Source organism: Onychostoma macrolepis, chromosome 22, assembly GCF_012432095.1.
Source record: "Onychostoma macrolepis isolate SWU-2019 chromosome 22, ASM1243209v1, whole genome shotgun sequence".
Lineage (NCBI taxonomy): Eukaryota > Metazoa > Chordata > Actinopteri > Cypriniformes > Cyprinidae > Onychostoma > Onychostoma macrolepis.
This window is the reverse complement of record NC_081176.1, coordinates 18,587,930-18,611,379: the sequence shown is the minus strand read 5'-3', so window position 1 is coordinate 18,611,379 and position 23,450 is coordinate 18,587,930. Positions and strand designations below refer to the sequence as shown.

The 23,450-nt window shown below is 37.9% G+C and overlaps 1 protein-coding gene across 6 annotated transcripts in view; it reads left to right on the top strand.

Moving 5' to 3' along the window:
* Window positions 1-23,450, top strand: part of patj (PATJ crumbs cell polarity complex component) — a 135,366-nt gene that overhangs the window by 13,026 nt on the left and 98,890 nt on the right. For all 6 annotated transcript variants that reach the window (XM_058760163.1, XM_058760166.1, XM_058760165.1 and 3 more), the window contains exons 8-18: window positions 902-1,030; window positions 3,606-3,848; window positions 8,593-8,695; window positions 8,787-8,875; window positions 9,128-9,269; window positions 13,665-13,799; window positions 20,847-20,926; window positions 21,255-21,311; window positions 21,822-21,956; window positions 22,967-23,143; window positions 23,295-23,363. In XM_058760163.1, coding sequence (XP_058616146.1) covers window positions 902-1,030; window positions 3,606-3,848; window positions 8,593-8,695; window positions 8,787-8,875; window positions 9,128-9,269; window positions 13,665-13,799; window positions 20,847-20,926; window positions 21,255-21,311; window positions 21,822-21,956; window positions 22,967-23,143; window positions 23,295-23,363 — 1,359 coding nt within the window. The remainder of the gene's footprint in view (window positions 1-901; window positions 1,031-3,605; window positions 3,849-8,592; window positions 8,696-8,786; window positions 8,876-9,127; window positions 9,270-13,664; window positions 13,800-20,846; window positions 20,927-21,254; window positions 21,312-21,821; window positions 21,957-22,966; window positions 23,144-23,294; window positions 23,364-23,450) is intronic.

Here is a 23,450-nt window from a genome sequence, read left to right as displayed (position 1 = left end):
TATTTGTTTTATTTTTTATTTTTGTTTCTTTTTTTAATTTATTTTTAGGTTTTTGTATGTTTTGTGTTGCTTTTTAGTTTAGTTTTTTTTTAAATATTTTTTTTTTTTTGTCTTGTTTTGTTCTCAACTCAAATATTTAGTTGCAAAAAAGCACATAAAATCTACCCCCTCCCCCTTTTTTTTTTAATTACAAAACCCAATCCTAAAAACATCCATATGCATCCATTATGCAACATCATACAAATTGCGTAAAATTGAAGAATGGCAATTTTATCCCTGATCTAATGTACACTGATGAATCATGATGGGTAAGTGTGAATGAATTTCGACCCGGGTAAGTCTCAAAAGGACTCAGAAAGAGACTTCTTATCTCCGAAATGGTTTTATTCTCCTCACAGCAGGACGAGCACTAGTGTAAAGCTTTGTTTCGAAAGAGCGACGGGGCGAACAGCAGAGGAGGGGTTTCATTAGATAGTGAGAAAATTGCAGAGGTAGTCACCCGGCAGATAACAGCCTGGTAATAAGAGAACAGAAATGTACTGATTGCAGGTCATTTATATGAGCCCAAGGAGACTTGGGTGATTAGGAGTGCGGCTTGTGAGATCACAAAGACTCTCGTGGGCTTTCCTGACCCTGACATTGATCAGCCACTGCGGGATCACACCGTTAACACGTTCATTAGCATTTCGTGCCCTATTACGACTCTGCTGCAGGATGTAGTCATAGGTCTTGGGTCATCAATTGCTCCCTGTTTAGACAATCAAAGGTGATTGAATGGATCTTTATTCTTTAAGTAGACAGTTTTGTGGCTCAAAGTAAATTATGACGATGCCCACTGACCTCTAAATGTATAAGACAAGACAAGAGATTGAAAACTGTCTCCTGTGTGTGTCTTTTGCAGGATCAGTGGGGACACGTGGAGGAGATTGAGCTGGTGAACGATGGATCCGGCCTGGGATTTGGGATTGTTGGAGGCAAGGCAACAGGAATGGTCGTCAGGACCGTGGTGCCAGACAGCGTGGCTGATAAGGTTTGTACACGTTTCCTCGACACATTTTTCTAAGAATTATGGGCAGCTTCTGAACCATTAAGTTAATATCTGTGATTCAGCAGTATTACACCCAATGCAGTTTAGGCAGTTTTGAATGTTATTTTCTAGAATCGCAATCATTATGAATCATTATTCATTGTTCGCAAACAACAATTGGGTTCCCTGACATAATTGGCGTTCGCTCGCAAAACTGTTGTGTTTCCCCCAGAAACTTTGAGCACTCTCTCAAAACTATCGTGTTCACTTGAAAAACTGGAAGGAATTTGCCCTGTTTAGTACATTTAGTACATTTCGCTCACAAAATTGATGCGTTCTTTTACGTTTTCTTCCAAAATTGTTGCATTCCCTGAGAAACTTTGCATTAGCTTGCAAAACTATTGCATTCCTCCAAGATAAACTGTTGCATTCTCTTGCAAAATTGTTGCGTTCCCGAGGGAATTTGCCCTGTTTAGTAAATCTAACCCTAAGCGGTCACTCGCAAAATGGTTGAGTTCTTTTGCGTTTGCTTGCAAAACTATTGCGTTCCTCCAAGAAACTTTGCATTAGCTTGCAGAACTATTGCGTTTCTCTTGCAAAAATGTTGCGTTCCCCAGGGAATTTGCCCTGTTTAGTAAATTTGGCTCTAAGCGTTTGCTCGCAAAATTGTTGCGTTCCCCTGAAAAACTTTGCATTTGCTTGCAAATCTATTGCATTTCCTGAGATACTTTGTGTTAGCTTGCAGAACTATTGCGTTTCGCCAAAAAACTTTGCGTTAGCTTGCAAAACTTTTGCGTTCTTTCGCAAAAATGCATTCTCTTAGAAAACTGTTGTTTTCTCCTAGTTCATTTTTTTTAGCCATCATCATGTCCCTTTCAGGGGCTCTGTAAATGTGGAATTTTATAGATATATTTATATTATCATTAATTACTTTTTTTTTTTTAAATGTTGTTATAACTAATAAAAGTGTGTTATATCGGGGTTTTTTTTACCGTATACAAAAACTATTAAGTTGACATTTAGATGTCTACCTAAATGTCAACATTAGGGGAACAGTTATGAGATGAAACGGTACAAAAGTGACTTGTTTTCAGAGTAGACATCATGTAGAACGATGTACAGTATGCGTGTGTTTGCAATAATCCTATTTAGATGACTTTTCTCTGTTCGTATCTTCAGCGCTACTGGAAAGCATTTGACGTGGGAACTTGAAAAGTAGATTGTTCAATACACACCTACTGATGTCAGCTTTGCTCTCTTCAGTGCTTAGCCAGGAGGGACAGAGACTGGAAAACAACCTGTCCTGGTTTAGACCCCTCACACACACACACACACACACACACACACACACACACACACCTCCTCTTCTCTCCCACCCAGTGTCCAGAGCTCAGGCAACAAACCCCTTCTTGTTCAAAAGGCACATTGCTTGCATTTCACACATCAGTGGATCTTATGCTCCAAAAAAGCTGTCAAAATCAGGGCTTTGTTATCCCTGGCGTTTCCCATTTCAACCTTTAATGGCTGCGGCGGGCTTCAATGCACCCCCGCTGTCCCCAGCACAGTGGCAGGAACAAGCTGCCGAGATTTTCCCTGCGCAAGTTGATGTATCAAACGCCTTTCATGTCTCGCGCTTCACAAAGACGGCTGTTCTCCTCTCCGTGCTTTGTGTAATCACTCTTTAGTCCTCCCCTTCCTCTCGCCGTTCGTTCGACCCGTCTGCCAGAGTCCTAGAAAGAAGAATACGTCTCACAGCTCAAGCCGACCGGAAAGGGCCGTGAGGAAAGGCCACGTAAGAGTGACACGGTTATTGTGGATGTTAGACTTTTGGCTCCTGCACCTGTGGATGATGGGTACAAATTAGGTTGTAAATGTAAGATTTGGCTCAGGCCTGCATTTGGGAGGTAAATTACACTTTGGAGGCTGGTAAAAATGACTTATAATGCAATCTGCAATTGTTAACAGGTAAAATGTGTTTGTGTGTGTGTGTATGTATGTATATATATATATATATATATATGCACACAAAATAAAATATTTAAATAATTCTAACAAATATATGAGAAATAAGCATCAAATTTAAATATAAACATTTAATGTGTGTATGTTTGACAATATAACAAATTATGTAAAATAAGTGTATGTTTACAAATATTTAGGACATGTATAATTTAACAAAAAAAAGATAGCATTTTTAAACATTTACATTGTGTATGTTTAACAATATAACTGATTACATAAAAATTAAATAAATGTGTATATGCAAATATTTAGATACATGTAATTTAACAAAAATATATAAAAAGTTTAAATATATAAACGTCAAAATGTACATTATTTCAACAATATATAAAAAAAACATTTCCTTTTATTATTATTTTTTTTATCATTTTGTTTAGTTTTGCAACAATCATTGGGAATTACAAAAAAAAAAAAAAACGTCTGAATGCTTTACCATATAATTTGGTAGAGGAGCTTTTTTTGGATAGATGGATCTAATATAGATAGATGGATGGACAGTCTGATTCACCTGATATTCAATGATGTCAACTTCCTCCTTTCTCTCATTCACCTCCAGGACGGGAGGCTGAGAACAGGTGACCACATCCTGCAGATCGGTGAGACGTCCACTCGAGGTCTGGCCAGTGACCAGGTGGTGCAGGTGCTGCAGTCCTGCGGTACCCATGTGAGAATGCTGATCGCACGAGACCCTCTGGGGGCGCCCCAGCCTCCGCCTCCACCTCCGCCTGCCCCCGCCACGGCTCCCGTCACCTCTCTGCCATCTCCACCTCCTGTGCCATCCCGCAGGGGCAGCAAAACGGTACAGAATACACCACCTTTACAATAAATCAGTGAATGAATGATGCAATATCATCTTAAAAAAATAAACCTATCTAGTTAATATTTGATCCCAAAATCACAAGAAATTAATAATAAATAATAAATTTAGTTTTTATTTACAATTATATTTAAATGGTTTAACTATAAATAAATATAATATAATTACATAATATAATTTTACAATAATATTATAATATAATATATTATAATAATTATAATTACATTTAAAATTTAATCATTTTACATTTTAAAATGTACTCAATCAACACTTACTCAGCACACCTGAGAAATTGATAGGTGCGTAGGAGAAATATTCCAATAACAATGTCGAATCCAATTAATGAAAAGTAAAATGCCGCACACTATCAGTCCATGCTAAATATAGAAAATTATTACAGGAATCAGCAACGTTTCGGTCTATTGACCTTCATCAAGCATATGTATACTATTACAGACAAGATATTTAAAAGCAGTCACCACCAACGAATGTAATCGACACATGTGGACCAAACACCAACTCGTACGTCTTGACTAACAAGGACTCAAATATCCAATAAAAGATACTTTTCAATATTACCGCTGTTCCATTATTTCTAAACAAATATAATCAAATATAATTGTCGAGACATCTGATCCTCAGTTTCAGTTGTCGAGATGTCTCGACAATTGAAACAGAGGATCAGTGAACATAAGAGCTTCATCAGGAGAAAAGATATTACTTATCCAGTTGCTGCACATTTCCTTTCTTTTAATCATGATGTGTCCTCCCTACGCTTCTTGGTGGTGATATTGAAACTCTTTTATTAAGATGTGAATTGTTTTGGATTGTGACTTTGCAAACCTTATCACCCTTGGGGTTAAATGGTGAAGCATTATTTAATGTAATGTTGTAGGGTGTTTTTATTGTATTGTACAGGTGCTGGTCATATAATTAGAATATCATCAAAAAGTTTATTTATTTCACTAATTCCATTCAAAAAGTGAAACTTGTATATTATATTCATTCATTACACACAGACTGATATATTTCAAATGTTTATTTCTTTTAATTTTGATGATTAGAGCTTACAGCTCATGAAAGTCAAAAATCAGTATCTCAAAATATTAGAATATTTACATTTGAGTTTGAATAAATGACCATCCCTACAGTATAAATTCTGGGTATCTCTTGTTCTTTGAAACCACAATAATGGGGAAGACTGCTGACTTGGCAATGATCCAGAAGACGAACATTGACACCCTCCACAAAGAGGGTAAGTCACAGAAGGTCATTACTGAAAGGTGTGGCTGTTTACAGAGTGCTGTATCAAAGCATATTAAATGCAAAGTTGACTGGAAGGAAGAATTTGGGTAGGAAAAGGTGCACAAGCAACAGGGATGACCGCAAGCTTGAGAATACAGTCAAACAAAGCCGATTCAAACACTTGGGAGAGCTTCACAAAAAGAGAACTGAAGCTGGAGTCAGTGCATCAAGGGTCACCACGCTCAGACGTCTTCAGGAAAAGGGCTACCAAGCCACTTCTGAACCAGAGACAACGTCAGAAGCGTCTTAACTGGGCTGTGGAGAAAAAGAACTGGACTGTTGCTCAGTGGTCCAAAGTCCTCTTTTCAGATGAAAGTAAATTTTACATTTCATTTGGAAATCAAGGTCCCAGAGTCTGAAGGAAGAGTGGAGAGGCACAGAATCCACGTTGCTTGAAGTCCAGTGTGAAGTTTCCACAGTCAGTGATGATTTGGGCTGCCATGTCATCTGCTGGTGTTGGTCCACTGTGTTTTCTGAAGTCCACAGTCAATGCAGCCATCTACCAGGAGATTTTAGAGCACTTCATGCTTCCTTCTGCTGACAAGCTTTATGGAGATGCTGATTTCATTTTCCAGCAGGAATTGGCACCTGCCCACACTGCCAAAGGTACCAAAAGCTGGTTCAATGACCATAGTGTTACTGTGCTTGATTGGCCAGCAAACTCACCTGACCTGAACCCCATAGAGAATCTATGGGGTATTGTCAAGAGGAAGATGAGAGACACCAGACCCAACAATGCAGATGAGCTGAAGGCCACTATCAGAGCAACCTGGGCTCTCATAACACCTGAGCAGTGCCACAGACTGATCGACTCCATGCCACGCCGCATTGCTGCAGTAATTCAGGCAAAAGGAGCCCCAACTAAGTATTGAGTGCTGTACATGCTCATACTTTTCATTTTCATACTTTTCAGTTGGCCAAGATTTCTAAAAATCCTTTCTTTGTATTGGTCTTAAGTAATATTCTAATATTTTGAGATACTGATTTTTGACTTTCATGAGCTGTAAGCTCTAATCATCAAAATTAAAAGAAATAAACATTTGAAATATATCAGTCTGTGTGTAATGAATGAATATAATATACAAGTTTCACTTTTTGAATGGAATTAGTGAAATAAATCAACTTTTTGATGATATTCTAATTATATGACCAGCACCTGTATTTTTGAGTGTCTGTTTGATTGTGAAGAGATGATATTGTAACCTTGTTTAGATATGAATTGTCTCACATTGTGACTTTACAAACATGATTATATTTGTTTATAAATAATGGAACATCGTTTATTGGTAATATTGAATACTGTTTCCTGTAATAAATTTCTATATTTAGCATGGACTGATAGTTTGTGGGATTTTACTTTTCATTAATTGGATTCGACATTTTAAAATATAAAAATTAAATAAATAAATGAATAAATGAGATGTGTGTGTATATAAATTTTACTCCTTAAAATGAATAACAAATACAATTTCAATAATTTCAAATAAATATACAATTTCATTTATTTATTTAATTTTTACATTTTAAAATGAATAATAAATTAGTTTTACTTACAATTATATTTAAACATTTAAAAATAAATAAATATGTAATTGTATGTGTGTGTATATAATGTTTACATTTTAAATTTAAAGTGAAAATTTAAAAAGATAAAAAATTTAAGGCAAATTTTGTGGTGAAGACATTATTTTAACATAAGTACTATGGCCACCAAATTCATCATTATCATAAAGCAAATATATAAGATGTATTCAAATTGTAATTGTTTATATAACATTGAAGTATTTGTTTTGTCACCTTAAATTAAATTAAAATGGTATTGCATTAATAAAAATATAAAATATGTAATTTAAATAAAATAATCATAAAAAAAATACTGAAATAAAATAATCACTGAAATAATATTTAAATAAAATATCCAGATGTATTTCTGCACGACAATGGAGGAGAAATTTTCATGATTTTATTTTGCTTTATAATTTAGCATTTTTTGGATTATTTTAATTTTCACCCCCAAATTCTCTTAACTATAATGCAAAAAGTATACATTATTAATATTAATACAGCATATTTATAATTATTTTGCTGCCTTATGCTGATTTAAGCTAAAAAAAAAAAATCATTGTTTTACAGTAATTGTATAACTGTCCTACAGAAGTGGGAATTTAATTATTGTGTCTGGTTAAAACTGCTATTATTACTCCTATTCTAAAGAAATTAGGGACTGATCCATCAAATTTAGAAAATTATCAACCAATTTCTAATTTTCCATTCATTTCAAAAAAATCTTGGAAAAATGTGTTGCAGCTCAAGTTCACAATCATCTCTCCAATAATAAATTGTTTGAGCAATTCCAATCCGGTTTCCATCCCCACCATAGTACAGAGACTGCTCTTGTCAAAATTATGATGTTATTGGCAGCTGATTCTGGTTTACTAACAATACTTGTCCTTCTTGACCTGAGTGCGGCCTTTGATAGGATCTTGAACAAGATACTTCTGGACAGGGTAGTTTCTATAGGGATCACTGACCCCCGTCCCCCGTCCCCCATCCCCCGTCCTGGTTTAGGTCTTATCTTACAGGTCGCACTAAGTATGTTCAAATTAAAAATTTTAATTCAAGACCATCTACAGACAATACTGGTGTCCCTCAGGGTTCTGTTTTGGGCCCATCATCTATTTACTTCCTCTTGCCATATTTTCTGGAAATATGGTATCCATTTTCACTGCTATGCCGACGACACCCAGCTCTACATGTCTTCCAAACCCTCTAGTTTTTTTCCTCCACCTTCCTTGACCAGATGTTTAGCTGAAATTAAAGACTGGCTTTCAGACAACTTTCTAAAACTCAACAATGATAAAACTGAGGTCTAAATCTGATTGTTTTACTGTGGATATCGATAATAATGCAAATTGTCCTTCTCAGCAGGTCAGGAGTTTGGGTGTCATTCTGAATAGTCCACTTTCTTTTGAAGCTCATGTCAATAATACTCAATAATAACAGCCTTCATACTTTTAAATCTCGTCTTAAGACTTATCTTTTTACCCAGGTTTTCTTATGACTTGCTCTTATTAATTGATCTTATTATTGCTCTTATAAGCCTTTATTGTATTTATGATGTATTTATGCAGTTGTGCTGTTGAATTTTGTAATGCTGGCAGGACTTGTTTATTTATTGTTACTGTTTTTACCAGTTTGCTTGCTCTAGGGTGACCTTGGGTGTTTAGAAAGGCGCCATTAAATAAAATGAATTATTATTATTAATACGTATTACGCCCAGACGCTTCACAGTGATGTAGTTTTTTTCATATAATTTTTTAATATAGGGCTTCAAACATGTTTTTGTAGATTCACCCTGTAGCAAAAAGCAGTGTTTAGAAACAGTAAAATAAATGTCAGTGTTTGTTCTGTAATGTTGCAGCCAAATTTGGAGGGCTATGAAATCCATGAAGTTGCATTAAAAAAGAAGGAAGGCCAAAGCCTCGGGATCTCCATAATCGGACACAACGCTTTGACCACTAAGGGTAAGAAACATATTTTGCCTTGTTTTCCCAGAAACCCGATGATTAATCAGTACGCTGTTAATTATTATCTCTCATCTCTGTTGCATGTCAGATGCGGTGGGGGTCTTTGTGAAGAACGTGGTTCCAGGCAGCGCTGCTGAGCAGAGCGGGAAAATCCTTGTCCACGACAGGATAATAGCAGTGGGTTCTTAATCACTTTTTAATGAGCTCTACCTTAATTAGCCTTGTGTCCGTACGAGCACTCTGACAAAACAGAACGCCAACTAAGCGAGACGTCTCTTTCATTTCACGTCGATTCACAGTTTAATAAGAAACGGGTTTGAGCGTGGATGCGGTCAGCTGTCGCGCTTTCCCCAGCCTCACACTAGGCTAATCAGTCGGTTAGCTGGGCCTGAAGTGACTTCTTGATTGTCTTTGTGTCTGTGTGAACAGTTGGATGGCGTGAACCTCCAGGGATTCACCAACCAGGAAGTCCTGGAGGTAATGAAGCGGACGGGCGATATCGTACACCTTACCCTCATTAGGAAGATCAACTCGCCCAAGAGGACGGCTGTAGAGAAATCGCTAGATAAAGGTAAAGTGACATGTATTGTGTTAGGAGCTGTACATGCAGAGCTGTCGTTTGATTTAAAATATTTTTAAATAAAAATGTTAAAATTTTATCAAATATAATTATAATAGTAAATATTTATAGTATTTTCATTTGAATGCATTCTGTTAATTTTTAAGAAAATAATATGTGATATTATTGGACTGTTACACTGCACCAAAACAGGAAATTCAAACACACATACTTATATTTAAATCTAATATTAAATACTTAAATTTCATTTTAGTGCATTTCATTAATTTTTAAGAAAACAAATAATGTCAAATAATTGGGCTTTTAAAATGTATCAAAACAGGAAATTCAAACACAAATATTTATATTTACATTTAATATTAAATATGTAAAATACATTTTTATGTGTTCCGTTTGAAGAAAAATAAATATGTAAAATTGTTGGTCTTTCAACTAGATCAAAACAGGAAATTCAAACAGAAAGCAGTGCATATCTGCATAAATTCAAAAATAATAAAACTCTACTTTTTACTTTTGTTAATTTTCAAAATAACAATGTATAGGTAAAGAAATAAATATTAAGATCTTTAAATCACTAAATACAGTGTTGACTTTAGGTCTGACAATCAATGTAAAAATTGTACAAATAAAAATGTATATAAATTTTTTTTATAAAATATTTATATTTAATAGGTATGAGATACTTTGAATGTTAGATGTTAAAATGTATTTTAAGTTATCACATTCCTTTCCCTTTTTAAGTTAAAGGTCCCATGGCATGAAAATTTCACTTTATGAGGTTTTTTAACATTAATATGAGTTCCCCTAGCCTGCCTATGGTCCCCCAGTCGCTAGAAATGGCGATAGGTGTAAACCAAGCCCTGGGTATCCTGCTTCGCCTTTGAGAAAATGAAAGCTCAGATGGCCCAATCTGGAATCTTCCCTTTATGTCGTCATACGGGGAAAGGTTACCTCCCCTTTCTCTGCTTTGCCCGCCCATGAGAAAATGAGCTACTACCGTGCGAGGCGAGGGCAATGTTTTTTTTTCCTCGAGAGACATCATGGCTTTCAAACGAGCGAAGCATGGCAGTTGCTCAGTGTTTGGATGTACAAATGAACACTGAAGTATTTTTTTTAGTTCCTTCATCCAAGCCTATGGCTAGCTTTAGCTACATGATAATAACTGTAACCGCATACATAAACAAACCAACTAAAGTACCGTATCCAGACACAATATTTTAAACTAACCATTCGGAGACGTCCTGCTGTAGCCGCTGAGTTGCAACTTCTTCATCCGGTGCTTCTCCATCCAGATCAGATTCTAGGTCAAACTGGAAAGCTTGAAGGACTGGTGTCTACGAGCCATTGCAATACATCCACTGTCAACATTAGCGCATGGTAGCGCAAGCTGGTTAAGGCCACACACCCACCCTCCACCTTGCCCCGCCTCTTTCCTCCTCATTAGCATTTAAAGCTACAGACACAGAAATGGCACGTCCTAAGTAAAGCTCATTGTGGGACTGGCTCATAGTGGCTGAAATTCTGCACCACGGCTGAATTTCGGGAAAGAGACTTCAGATACAGTACTAGGGACCACTTAGGCCTATATAAAATCATCCAAAAAGCAGCATGTCATGGGACCTTTAAAGGATATATTTCCTTTAACTTAAAAAGGAATGTGATAACTTAAAATACATTTTAACATCTAACATTCAAAGTATATATATGTATATGTGAGTTGACAGTATTTGATTGAAACCACAGGCTTTCGGCAAATGCCTGACTACTGGTTGTATGGGAGCTCCGTTCATGAACAGGTTATAGGAAAAATATGCCTGTGGTGGTCAAGACAGACATGCTGTTGACGTGTGAGAGTGTTTGAATTTCAAGTCAATTTTATTTGAGCTTTTATTGCTGTAAAAAATACAAGTTTGAGGCCTACCTGACATTATTAGCTTTCGCTATGACAAATTGACAAATAACAGTTTTATGATCCTCAGTAGTCTTGGACAGATTTATATGCGTGTGTGTGTGTGTGTATATATATATATACAGTGAGGAAAATAAGTATTTGAACACCCTGCTATTTTGCAAGTTCTCCCACTTAGAAATCATGGAGGGGTCTGAAATTGTCATCGTAGGTGCATGTCCACTGTGAGAGACATAATCTAAAAAAAAAAATCCAGAAATCACAATGTATGATTTTTTAACTATTTATTTGTATGATACAGCTGCAAATAAGTATTTGAACACCTGAGAAAATCAATGTTAATATTTGGTACAGTAGCCTTTGTTTGCAATTACAGAGGTCAAACGTTTCCTGTAGTTTTTCACCAGGTTTGCACACACTGCAGGAGGATTTTGGCCTCCTCCACACAGATCTTCTCTAGATCAGTCAGGTTTCTGGCCTGTCGCTGAGAAACACGGAGTTTGAGCTCCTCCAAAGATTCTCTATTGGGTTTAGGTCTGGAGACTGGCTAGGCCACGCCAGAACCTTGATATGCTTCTTACAGAGCCACTCCTTGGTTATCCTGGCTGTGTGCTTGGTCATTGTCATGTTGGAAGACCCAGCCTCGACCCATCTTCAATGCTCTAACTGAGGGAAGGAGGTTGTTCCCCAAAATCTCGCAATACATGGCCCCGGTCATCCTCTCCTTAATACAGTGCAGTCGCCCTGTCCCATGTGCAGAAAAACACCCCAAAGCATGATGCTACCACCCCATGCTTCACAGTAGGGATGGTGTTCTTGGGATGGTACTCATCATTCTTCTTCCTCCAAACACGTTTAGTGGAATTATGACCAAAAGTTATATTTTGGTCTCATCAGACCACATGACTTTCTCCCATGACTCCTCTGGATCATCCAAATGGTCATTGGCAAACTTAAGTCGGGCCTGGACATGTGCTGGTTTAAGCAGGGGAACCTTCCGTGCCATGCATGATTTCAAACCATGACGCCTTAGTGTATTACCAACAGTAACCTTGGAAACGGTGGTCCCAGCTCTTTTCAGGTCATTGACCAGCTCCTCCCGTGTAGTTCTGGGCTGATTTCTCACCTTTCTTAGGATCATTGAGACCCCACGGTGAGATCTTGCATGGAGCCCCAGTCCGAGGGAGATTGACAGTCATGTTTAGCTTCTTCCATTTTCTAATGATTGCTCCAACAGTGGACCTTTTTCACCAAGCTGCTTGGCAATTTCCCGTAGCCCTTTCCAGCCTTGTGGAGGTGTACAATTTTGTCTCTAGTGTCTTTGGACAGCTCTTTGGTCTTGGCCATGTTAGTAGTTGGATTCTTACTGATTGTATGGGGTGGACAGGTGTCTTTATGCAGCTAACAACCTCAAACAGGTCCATCTAATTTAGGATAATAAATGGAGTGGAGGTGGACATTTTAAAGGCAGACTAACAGGTCTTTGAGGGTCAGAATTCTAGCTGATAGACAGGTGTTCAAATACTTATTTGCAGCTGTATCATACAAATAAATAGTTAAAAAATCATACATTGTGATTTCTGGATTTTTTTTTTTAGATTATGTCTCTCACAGTGGACATGCACCTACGATGACAATTTCAGACCCCTCCATGATTTCTAAGTGGGAGAACTTGCAAAATAGCAGGGTGTTCAAATACTTATTTTCCTCACTGTATATATATACCGTATTGTCCCGAATATAAGACGACCCCCCTTTTCCCAGATGTACCGTTTGGAAAAAGGCTTTTTGAAAACCAAATCTTGTTTGTTTTTTTTTCTCTCTGTAAAACATATTTTCTTAAATTATTTTCAAATTGCATATTTTTCCTATTTTAATTTTTGTTTTGAAATTATGGTAAATACTGGTAAAATGTACCAACAATGACATTGAAAAATATACACTTTTTGATATACCATTGAAATAACAGGTAGCCCATTTGAATTATATAACATTTAGGCTATCCATCTCATAGTAGCCTACCAAAATTTTATTTACAGTAGAAGTTAAATCTTATTGTAGTCTTCAAATCTGGGTATAGTCTTATGTTTTAAAATCACTTACAGAGGAAGTTTGTTCCCATCAGGCTAACATGACAGTCACGACTCATGCCCCTGTAAGCTTTTCTTTTTCTTTTGTTTTCACTTGCGATCGTTACAACACACATTACATTACATATTTCATGGCACACTCGTTTTATGCGTTGTTGGCGCCACCTATTGTTGTGGGTGTATTACTGACATGTCAAAGTCTAGACCCCGAATATAAGACGACCGCGTTTTTTCATAGGTATTTCCAAGAAAAAAACATCATCTTATATTCGGGTCAATACGGTATATATAATTTACATCTATATAAATGATTGTTTGTGTCTGGTTACAAATATATGTTGATTCAGAATTAAGTGTGTATGTTTATATACTGGTGTGTTGATACAGTCCAGAGAGAGTCGTCGCGTGTGTCTCTGAAGAGATCGTCTGAGATCAAGGCGCGGGTGGATGTTCAGAGGGGCTCTGTGGTGGAGTCTATGGACCCTGCTCTGAGTGGGATCAAACAACAGCTGCAGGAGAAAAGTGAGTTTGGACAACACACAAACACGTCTGTTCACTCACATACAGGTGCTCAACAATGTGGCCGATATCACAGACTTTACACAGACCAGTCTCAGTTGTTCTGCTCCTGTAAAAACATCCTTCACTTTGTTTTGATTGGCTTTTTATTAATATGTTGAGCCTGGGTGCTCATGCAATGTATACGTCATTACTAGTATACGTCATTACTAGTAAGTTTTACTAGTAAGCTTTATAATGGTAGTGAAAGGGGGTCAAGATTTTGAAGCCCAAAAAAGTGCATCCATCCATCATAAAAAGTGCTCCACACGGCTCCGGGGAGTTAATACAGGCCTTCTGAAGCAAACTGATGAGTCTCTGTAAGAAAAATATCCATATTTAAAACTTTAAATACTGTAATCTCTAGGTTCTGCTAACTGTCATACACACGTTTGCAAGAGAGTGGCGTTCCAGTGAATGACGTAGGCGTAGCTTAAGCTCCGGTGAGAATATGTCCCGTGAGAGCCAAGTTTTGTTTACAGCAAAGGAAAACCTAGAAGGTCTTACATCAGAACTGAAAGTCTTACATTTATAAAGTCATAGCATTAAATGTTGCATGCACTGCAAAAATGAATATCTTCCACAGTATTTTTTGTCTTTTTCAAATTCTAAACTATGGCTGTCATTTTAGTGCGTTAATTTATTAATTAGTTATGGGAAAATAACGCAATTAACGCACTGGCCCATCTTACACTTCATACTGTTGACTGTTGACATGATGCAGGGCAACAACTTACTGCGTTATATAGCCTATATAAAATGCAGTTATATGCCCTTAAAATGTAAGATATTGGGGAAAAAAATGCCCCTTATGAGTTTTTGTCTAATGTTTATGTCATATGATAAGCGATATCACGAGCAGTGAGAGCAATATCACACGAGTGTTGTTTTTGTCCTGAATGGAGCGAGTGCAAATGTGATTTTATACAATAGTTCAGTAAATAAGAAGTTGATATTGTGTTATATTTTAAATAGACTACAATATTGTCAATGAATCCACGTTTTGAAAAAAATCAGGTGAAGCAATGATTCAATGGCCTGTTCATAAAGAGAGCCATTTACTTCATACCTGAATGAATCAGCAGTTTGAATGAAGCCAATGAATGAAAGACTTTCTCATAAAGACATTTACTGCCACCTACTGGTAGTTTTAGTTTCCTTAAAAAAAATAAAAAATAAAATAAAGTACTAGTTTACCTAAAAAGAAAAATTCTGTCATTTACTCACCCTCAGGTCGTTTCAAACCTGTTTCACTTACTTTTTTTTTATGGAACATAAAAAAAAAAGGAAGAATGTTGGTAACCAAGCTGATTTGGTTACCAATGACTTTCATTGTATGAACAAAAAATACAGAGAAGTTTCTCAAATGATCTTTGTTTATGTTCCATAGTTTATGTTAGGTTGTTGTAGCCTAAACCGTTATGTTTAATAAATGTTATGTAAAATCAAATCAAATATTTCTTTCTAAAGCTAAATTTTTTGGAATGTCTACTTGATACTGTTCCCATTTATCACAATAATGTCTTTAAATGATCTTTTGTAGTATTTTCACAGCCCAATCTAGTTTGCGATTTAATTAGATTAATTTATTGTCCCATCATGTAATTAATTAGATTAAAATTTTTAATCGGCTAACAGCTCTAATTTAAACATTTTTAAATCAAGTTAAATTTGCTTGAGATACAAAGACTTTCTTTTTAAGGAAATTGAACAAAATTAAATCAGTTTATGCTTAAAACAGTAAAAAATATCTGTTGATTGGGAATGAAAAGTTTATTAAGCTGAATTAAGTTGAATTTTCAGAGCCTATTGGCAGATATTTGTAGTCTTTTTTTTTTTTTTTTTTTTTCTTATCATAAATTCACTTGAGTTTGATAAATACAGTCTCCAGTAGTTTGATGTTTTTCTGTGAAACAATTAGTCAGGGCAGTGTTGCCTCCTTTTGGACAAACAAATTGGCACAAAAAAATTCATGGAAGCTGAGCATACTGACAAAAATGTAACTGCACGCATACAATACAGTACACACATACTACAATGATGCCTACACTGTATGTATACCCAAGCATAGAAATAAAACCCAAGTAAAATTATGCTTAACCCTTGTGCATCAATAAAAAAAAGGTCCATAGTGGACAAAAATGTCCATGTCAAAAAAACGGTCATAAAAATTGGAAGCTTGGGTGCACAGACTTAAGTTTGGTCTCATTTTAAAGAAGACCCATGGCAGATTATTGTTGAAGTAAAAAAAAGTTTGTTTGGGCGCAGTACCAAATTTTCCCCATTAGATGCCAGCAAAACTCCGCTGGTGCACACAGTGGTTGGATTTGTGAACGCCTATTAGAATGAAAGCCTATTAACAAAAATTGTGTCATTTTACAGTTAACGGCACTGCGATTAAAAAATAGCAATTTTTATGGGCTTCAATGGGGACATTTTTATCCAAAAGGTGCTGAGAGGAACTATTTTTTGTACCTAGTGTAAAATAGATTTATTAAAGGAAATGAGTGTGGAATATTAAAATTCCAATATAAATACACACCTGAGACAAAATTTATGCAGTTAGCATTAACACAGGCAAAATTATTAAAAAAAAAAAAAAACTAAAATGGACAAAAATGTCCATAAGGTTGCACAAGGGTTAATACTGACGAATCCGATCCTTGGCGCTCCCCTCTGGATAGAGGTCAGATTCAGGCCAGCTTCTACACTGAGCTTAGCAGGCATTATTTCAGTCATGTTAGCCTGCAGATATAAATATGGAGATAGGCGGCCTGGAAGCGGAAGAGCGGGCCTTGGCTGAAGCCGAAGCAGCCCGGAGCTCTGGTTACATTCTGCCCTAATTAATCCGGACAAGACCCGGTACCTGCCAAACTCCTAAATAAAGCGTTCTGTTGCACTGGGCCAGTACATGCCCGGGATAACAATGATTGGTTGTCAGGGACTCATTTCCCAAAGCTGGAATCATAGCACGTGTAAAGCGATAGCCGCCCTCGAGTCAAAACACACACCGCTTTAATCATGCTTTCACCTCCCGCCTTTTTTCCCTGAGGTCTTAAGAAATTATATTGCCATGTGAGCGTGTAGATGTTTAAATATTTTCTTTCTGGATAATACGCGACTGTTTTGGTACATTGATGTGACATTTGATAAGAGCAAACTGAGAGGTTTCGCTAAATTTCACCCGTCGATTTTAAAGATAACTACCCTGGAAGTGCCATTATATGGTTTCTTTTGTGTCATGTAAAGTTGAAAGCCTCTGGAAACAGATGTGTTTCAGCCCTAATGTTAAAAAAAATGTGGACAACACGGACTAGTTGCTGCCGGGTTTTCTGCGCTTTTTCCAAGTTCTGTCACACCAGCGGTTTCGACCCATTAAAATCATTGCGAAAGTTGACAGCGAGAGCGCTCAATCACAAAGAAGTGGTGACAATCGGTCCACGTTGGTATAATTACAGTCCGCAGTTGCTCCAGAAATGCCCACAGCAGTTAAAAACCACAGGAAGTACTATGTAAAACCTCATTTACTAAACTTTTGTGGGTCTGTAGTAACTTTTCCCATGTGATGCCCTCTATTAAATGTTGAGTGACGTTTGGATTGGGGGTGGACATTTGTTCTCAGTGTCAGCGGAGTTTTTACTGATACATAAACATAACAAGCCATTGCCGTGATCAACATTTCCCCTGTTCTCTATATTTTCCATTGTGCCGCACCTGGGCTGCAGATGTTGGCTGGGGTTTGACGTCCCACGTGTAGAAGCGATGCATTGCTGTATTAATGTAGTCAAACATTTGTGATGAATGGTGTTGTGAGTGAGGCGTTAGAAATGCTAATTTAATCAGGTCTACATCCCTTGCTCTCACTCACTCACTGACTTCACTTTTTTACTGTAACGTGCTTTAGCATACCAGTCCACAGCAGGGCCTGAAACTCTTGAAAAAGCGTTTTTTTTCCCCCTGCTTTTTGTACGATTGGTCAGTAAAAGCAGTTTATTTTTCATTCATTTACATGAGGTTTGCCGCTTTTGTTTTTAATAAAATATACACTACTGTTTAAAAGTTTGGAGTAGGTACAATTATTATTATTATTACCGTTTTATTTTTTTTAAGAAATTGATAAATAAAGACTTTTATTAAGCAAAAAAGCATGAAGTTGAATAAAAGTGACCATAAAAATAAAGAAAATCCACAAAAAATTATAAATAAAGCAGCAAATGAAGTCTGAGTTCGTTGAAGACCAGTCATGCTGCTGCATTCTGAATCATTTGTAAAGGTTTGATTATGCATGATGGAAGTCCAGCCAGAAGAGCATTGCTGTAGTCCAGTCTAGAAATGACAAGGGCCTGGACAAGAAGTTGTGCAGCATGCTTCGTTAGGAAGGGCCTGATCTTTCTGATGTTGTGCAATGTAAACCTGCAAGATCGAGTAGTTTTTGCAATGTGGTCTTTGAAAGTCAGCTGGTCATCAAAGATTACACCCAGATTTCTGACCGAACTTTATGGGGTAATTGTTGATGAACCTAGCTGGATGGTGAAGTCATGCTGAGTCGGAGTGGCAGGGAAGACAAGAAGCTCAGTCTTTGCCAGGTTGAGCTGTAGGTGATGTTCTTTCTATTTATGCCGAGATGTCTGCCAGGCATGTATGATGGGTCCCAGTGATGTAGTGTATATGGAGAAGAGGAGGGGTCCAAGAACTGATCCCTGGGGAACCCCAGTGACCAATTGGTGTGCTTTGGATACCTCCCCTTCCCAGGCCACCCTGAAGGACCTACCAGTGAGATAGGATTCAAACCAGCGAAGTGGAATCCCTGTGATGCCCGGTGATGAAAGGGTGGACAGGAGGATCTGATGATTCACAGTGTCAAAAGCAGCCGATAGATCCAGCAAAATAAGGACTGATGATTTGGAGTCAGCTTTTGCAATCCGCAAGGCTTCAGTGACTGACAGTAGCGTAGTCTCAGTTGAATGGCCGCTCCTGAAACCTGACTGGTTAGCATCCAGATGGTTGTTCTGTGAGGTTTTAAAATAGTGCTAAGGGAATTATACAATGAATATATGAATTAATGAATTATTTATATGAATGTACCTCTGAAGGTTCTGACTGTCTTCAGAAACGATTCGATGACATTTTGTTTTCATCTTCGCTCCATGTAATATCTAAAGGAAGTGTTCTTAATCGCAATACTGCTTTGTCCACGGAGTTTACGGGAAACGGCTTTTCCATAAGCGCCACCTAGTGTCAGTGAGTGGATTTACAGAGACTTATATTTAACATTCGACCTGTGTGCAGTTTCTGTCTGGCCACAAACGGACCGAATTTGCATGCCCTGCTGTAAATTTTGACTGGTTGATGAAAAACAAGATTATGTGGATTCTACACATTTAAAAAATTCAGATTAGTTATCTATAATTATTTATGGAGCAGATAAAATACATATACCCCCGGTTTCACAGACAAGGCTTAAGCCTAGTCCTAGACTAAAATTTAAGTCTGAGGTGTTTCAACTGAAAGAAACTTCCACTGACTGATCTTAAAATATATCAGTGCCTTTCTTTTGTCTCAAGATGCACCCCAATAATGTTTTTTTCTAAGCACATTTATAAAAATTGCTTAAATGTCCTAATTGAACTATGATCTAATCCTGGCTTAGTCTAAGCCCTGTCTGCGAAACCGGGCCATAATCATTTATTAATCAGTTATCATTTTTGACTTAACCCTTTTCTTTATTTAAAGGCTGAAATGTGAGGTTTACCTTTTTATGAAACTTTTTCAAAGCTTTATTTGAACATTTACATTAGATATTTGAACATGCTATTAAACTGTTGTCAGTCAAGTTGTCATTTAAAATCCGAACATCATTGGTAATGTTATTGTTTTAGTGATTATACCACAAAAACATATAACATATATAACAAAAAATCAATTTATTTGTTGTTTGTTGATTTGTAAATATAAAACTTGAAGCGATTTATGTGTCGGTACTTTTTGAACATTTCCAGCACATTTTAACAATACTGTGATTATAGTGATAACCGTGATAATTTTGGTCACTATAATCGTGATAAGAAATATTTTTAATATTTTCATACGTTACATCCCTACCGAGCTTGCTTGAATGCAGTAAGGAGAGATGTGTTAATGATGTGTGTGAGTGCTGGTTAGGGTGTAGGAGAGATTGCTTGGAGAAGCTGTGAGGGAATAGGGTCTAGTGGGCATGTTGTAGGATGGCTGGAGAGGAGAAGTTTGGATACTTCTGCCTCTGTGAGGGGACAGAAGGAGAAGAGGGGAGTTTAAGCAGTAGACGTGGTTGGTTTGAGTTCCTGCATGTGTGGAGCTTACAACTGACTACTGATTGTTCTAGTTTTGTCTGTGAAGAATGTGGCAAAATCATCAGCTGTTATAGAAGTGGTGGGAGGTGGTGGAGGGGGACAGAGAGAATTGAATGTTTTGAAGAGGTTACGTGTGTCTGGAGTGCTGTTGATCTTGTTATGGAAATATGAGGATTTTGCAGTATGTACTTGAGCAAAGAAAGATGAAAGCAAGGACTGATACATGCAGGAGATCAAGTTGTACCTTATTCATGGAAAGTTTCTTGTTAAATTTACAGCTTAGGTTACAGAATAACTTCTTTTTTTCTTAGCCAGAGCATATTTCTCTGCAACCCCCTACTACTTCTGCCCCACATCATAGTTAAGGGTCACAAGTGCCCATAAAAGCTGTTCCACCCATTTATTTGCCTCCATTGCCCTTTGGGCTTCCAGCCGATACTGTTCCCAGGCGTCCCGTTGTCTTTTTCTGCAGTATCACTGCTGACTCCTCTCTCAACTCTTGCCCTCAGCACACTCTCGGCCCTCTGATTATATTCATTCGTCAGCTTGACATCAATCCCATGCTAGTATGCGGCACCTGACATTAATGTCATACGTTTCCACTCACTCTGTCACGGACAGTGGGCACCCAAATGGCGGTAATTGACTTTAAACGCTGCTCTCATTATTGTGTGTGTTGTAGTGCAAGAGCCGGCCCTGCTGACGGAGATGGAGCTTCGCGCTAAATGGGAGCAGGCTCTCGGTCCACATTACGATGTTATGGTAAGCAAAAATCTAGTGGAAGTAATGTTAACAGATGCTAAGTGCGGCTCTCAATTAAACATGAAGCAAACTGCACATCAGCAAGAACCGCCAGCACTTACGCATGCTGTGATAAGATATGTTCGATCGACCAGCTAAATCTGGCTGTAGATTGCCTCAGTTGACTCCTATTGGATTTGAGTTCATGTGCTGACACACTGTTGTTTGGGTTTATTTACCATAAAGGGAGTATGTTGACTGCTTTGAGGTTACCACTATGGAGAAATTTTAGATTTTTTTTTCACATTTTTTTTTCACGTTTTATTTGCATTTTATTTTATTTTTACAGGTTGTACAGCTTGACCCTGTCATAGATGATGACATTGAGCTGCAGAAGTATTCTAAGGTAACGTGGAAACAGCATAATTTATAATTCATTCATTTGTTAATTCGTCTCTATAGTAGGGCCGGGCGATGTATCAATTATTCATAATATATAGTGGAGATGGTAGCGAGTTGGTCACATGTAATCCTTCTTTGTCTCATGACTTGCAAGTATGAGAACATTAAGATATCAGGATGGTTTTTAGCTCCTCACAAGCTTATACGTTTAATTCATTTCTGTGAATCAATTTGTTGCAATGAATCAATTCAAATTCCTGAACAATTTGTTTGAATGATCACACAAAAAAGTCTTATTATTAAGTCCCCACCTAGCTTTTAATATTTTCAAGTGTTTCAGTAAAAATATAGCGTAATATTAGTGCATATAAAGAAAAAAAATATTTCATCCTTGTGTTTGGAAATGTGGAATTTTGATTTTACTGTGTTTTAGCATTTTGAAGAAACCCTTTTTGAGCAAACACTTAAATATCAAGATATATATTAAATCTCACATAAAATGATGTTTCTACAGCTTCTCCCAATACACACGATGCGCTTGGGCGTGGAACTAGACTCTTTTGATGGACATCACTACATTTCCACAGTGGCTCCTGAGGGTCCAGTGGCAAAACATGGGCTGCTTCGACCAGAGGATGAACTTCTGGAGGTAAAGTCATTTTAAAGTGCATTAAACAGCATCTACACTGCCGATGTGTTTCTTCCCTGCACCCTCACTATTTGGCATTATGGTTACGTGGGCTCTCAGGGTTTGGCCAGCCTGCAGTTTTGCTCTTGGCTTACTTTGGTGAGCCTCTTCTCGGTTGCTTTAATAACACTGACCTTTGCATCCTGCCAGCACCAAGCCTCCAGGAAGGCTTGCTGCTGCTGCTGCTGCTGGCTCGTGGATGTTCTGGCAGGAGGGCTCCTGAGTCTGACCGAGGCCATCTGCATGACTGTCCCCTGCCCTAACCTCCCCACTGGCCTTGCTTCCTGCCCCCTTCCCGCTAAACTTCCCCCTCCCACCTGGTCTGGTGGCCGAGGGCCGCTGTGCCTTCAGCCTGTTGCTGTTGGCAGGAGCCTGGATGGTTAAAGCAGGGGAGATTTGCAGGGCTGCAGGGGAAGTGGCTTATAGAGAGATGTGGCGTACCTCAAGGCTACGTCCTGGGGCCAGTGCATTTGTTGGAGGCTCTGAAGAATCATTTATGAAAATCCCATATTTCAGTGTAACCTAAACATCCTAATGTACACCTCTTGGCCTTGCTAGATGCTTAGAAGCCCAGTGGTACAGTGATGGTGTGTATGTGTGTGTGTGTGTGTGTGTGTGTGTGTCTGTATAAGGCAAATGATGTGTGGAGACCATGGTTTCCTCCTGTTTTGGGCAGATGGCACAGTGCCGCCCCCACTCACCATAGCAGCTTCAGGCTTGCCCGCTCCATGAAATGCCAATCAAAGATGGCCAGTGAATGCCACAGAGACAGTGTGCAATATAGTCACCAACCTAATAAGCACCCCATAGGATTTTAATATGATTTCTTACATCCTTGTCAAAGAAAGTTACACTTTATAAGTGACCTTGTTTTTGTACCCAAAGTGTTTGATTGTGGAAACCGTGCAGTGATAGATTTTCTGTATGTTTGTGGTGAAGTTTCTCCCAATAAAATTTTGTTGTATTTGCAGGTGAATGGCGTGCAGTTGTATGGGAAATCCAGACGAGAGGCTGTTGCATTCCTCCGAGAGGTTCCTCCTCCCTTTACTTTGGTTTGCTGCAGACGCCTCGCTGAAGAGGGCAGTGAATACCACCCTGAATCTGAAGAGTGGCACTCATCCAGCCCCTCAGCCAGCCTACAGGAGCAGGTACTGAATACATACCCACAAGAGAGTCCAAAATTAACACTCATCAACTGCAAGTCAAAATTGGCTTTGGCAAGTTGCTCTGCATTGGCCGATAATTTGAAACAAAACTGCAAAATAATATATGCCTGCTCATTTTGTAATAATTTTACAGATTGAGAATAACCTCTCCATGTTTGCCAAAGATACAAGTCTACGCAACAGCATGAGGGAAGAGTTTCAGGTTTGTTCATATCCTGTAATAAAATTTTACAACTGGATTTTAGCTCAGTTGTTCTCTGCTGGTTTTGCTTCAGGTTCTAGATTTAAA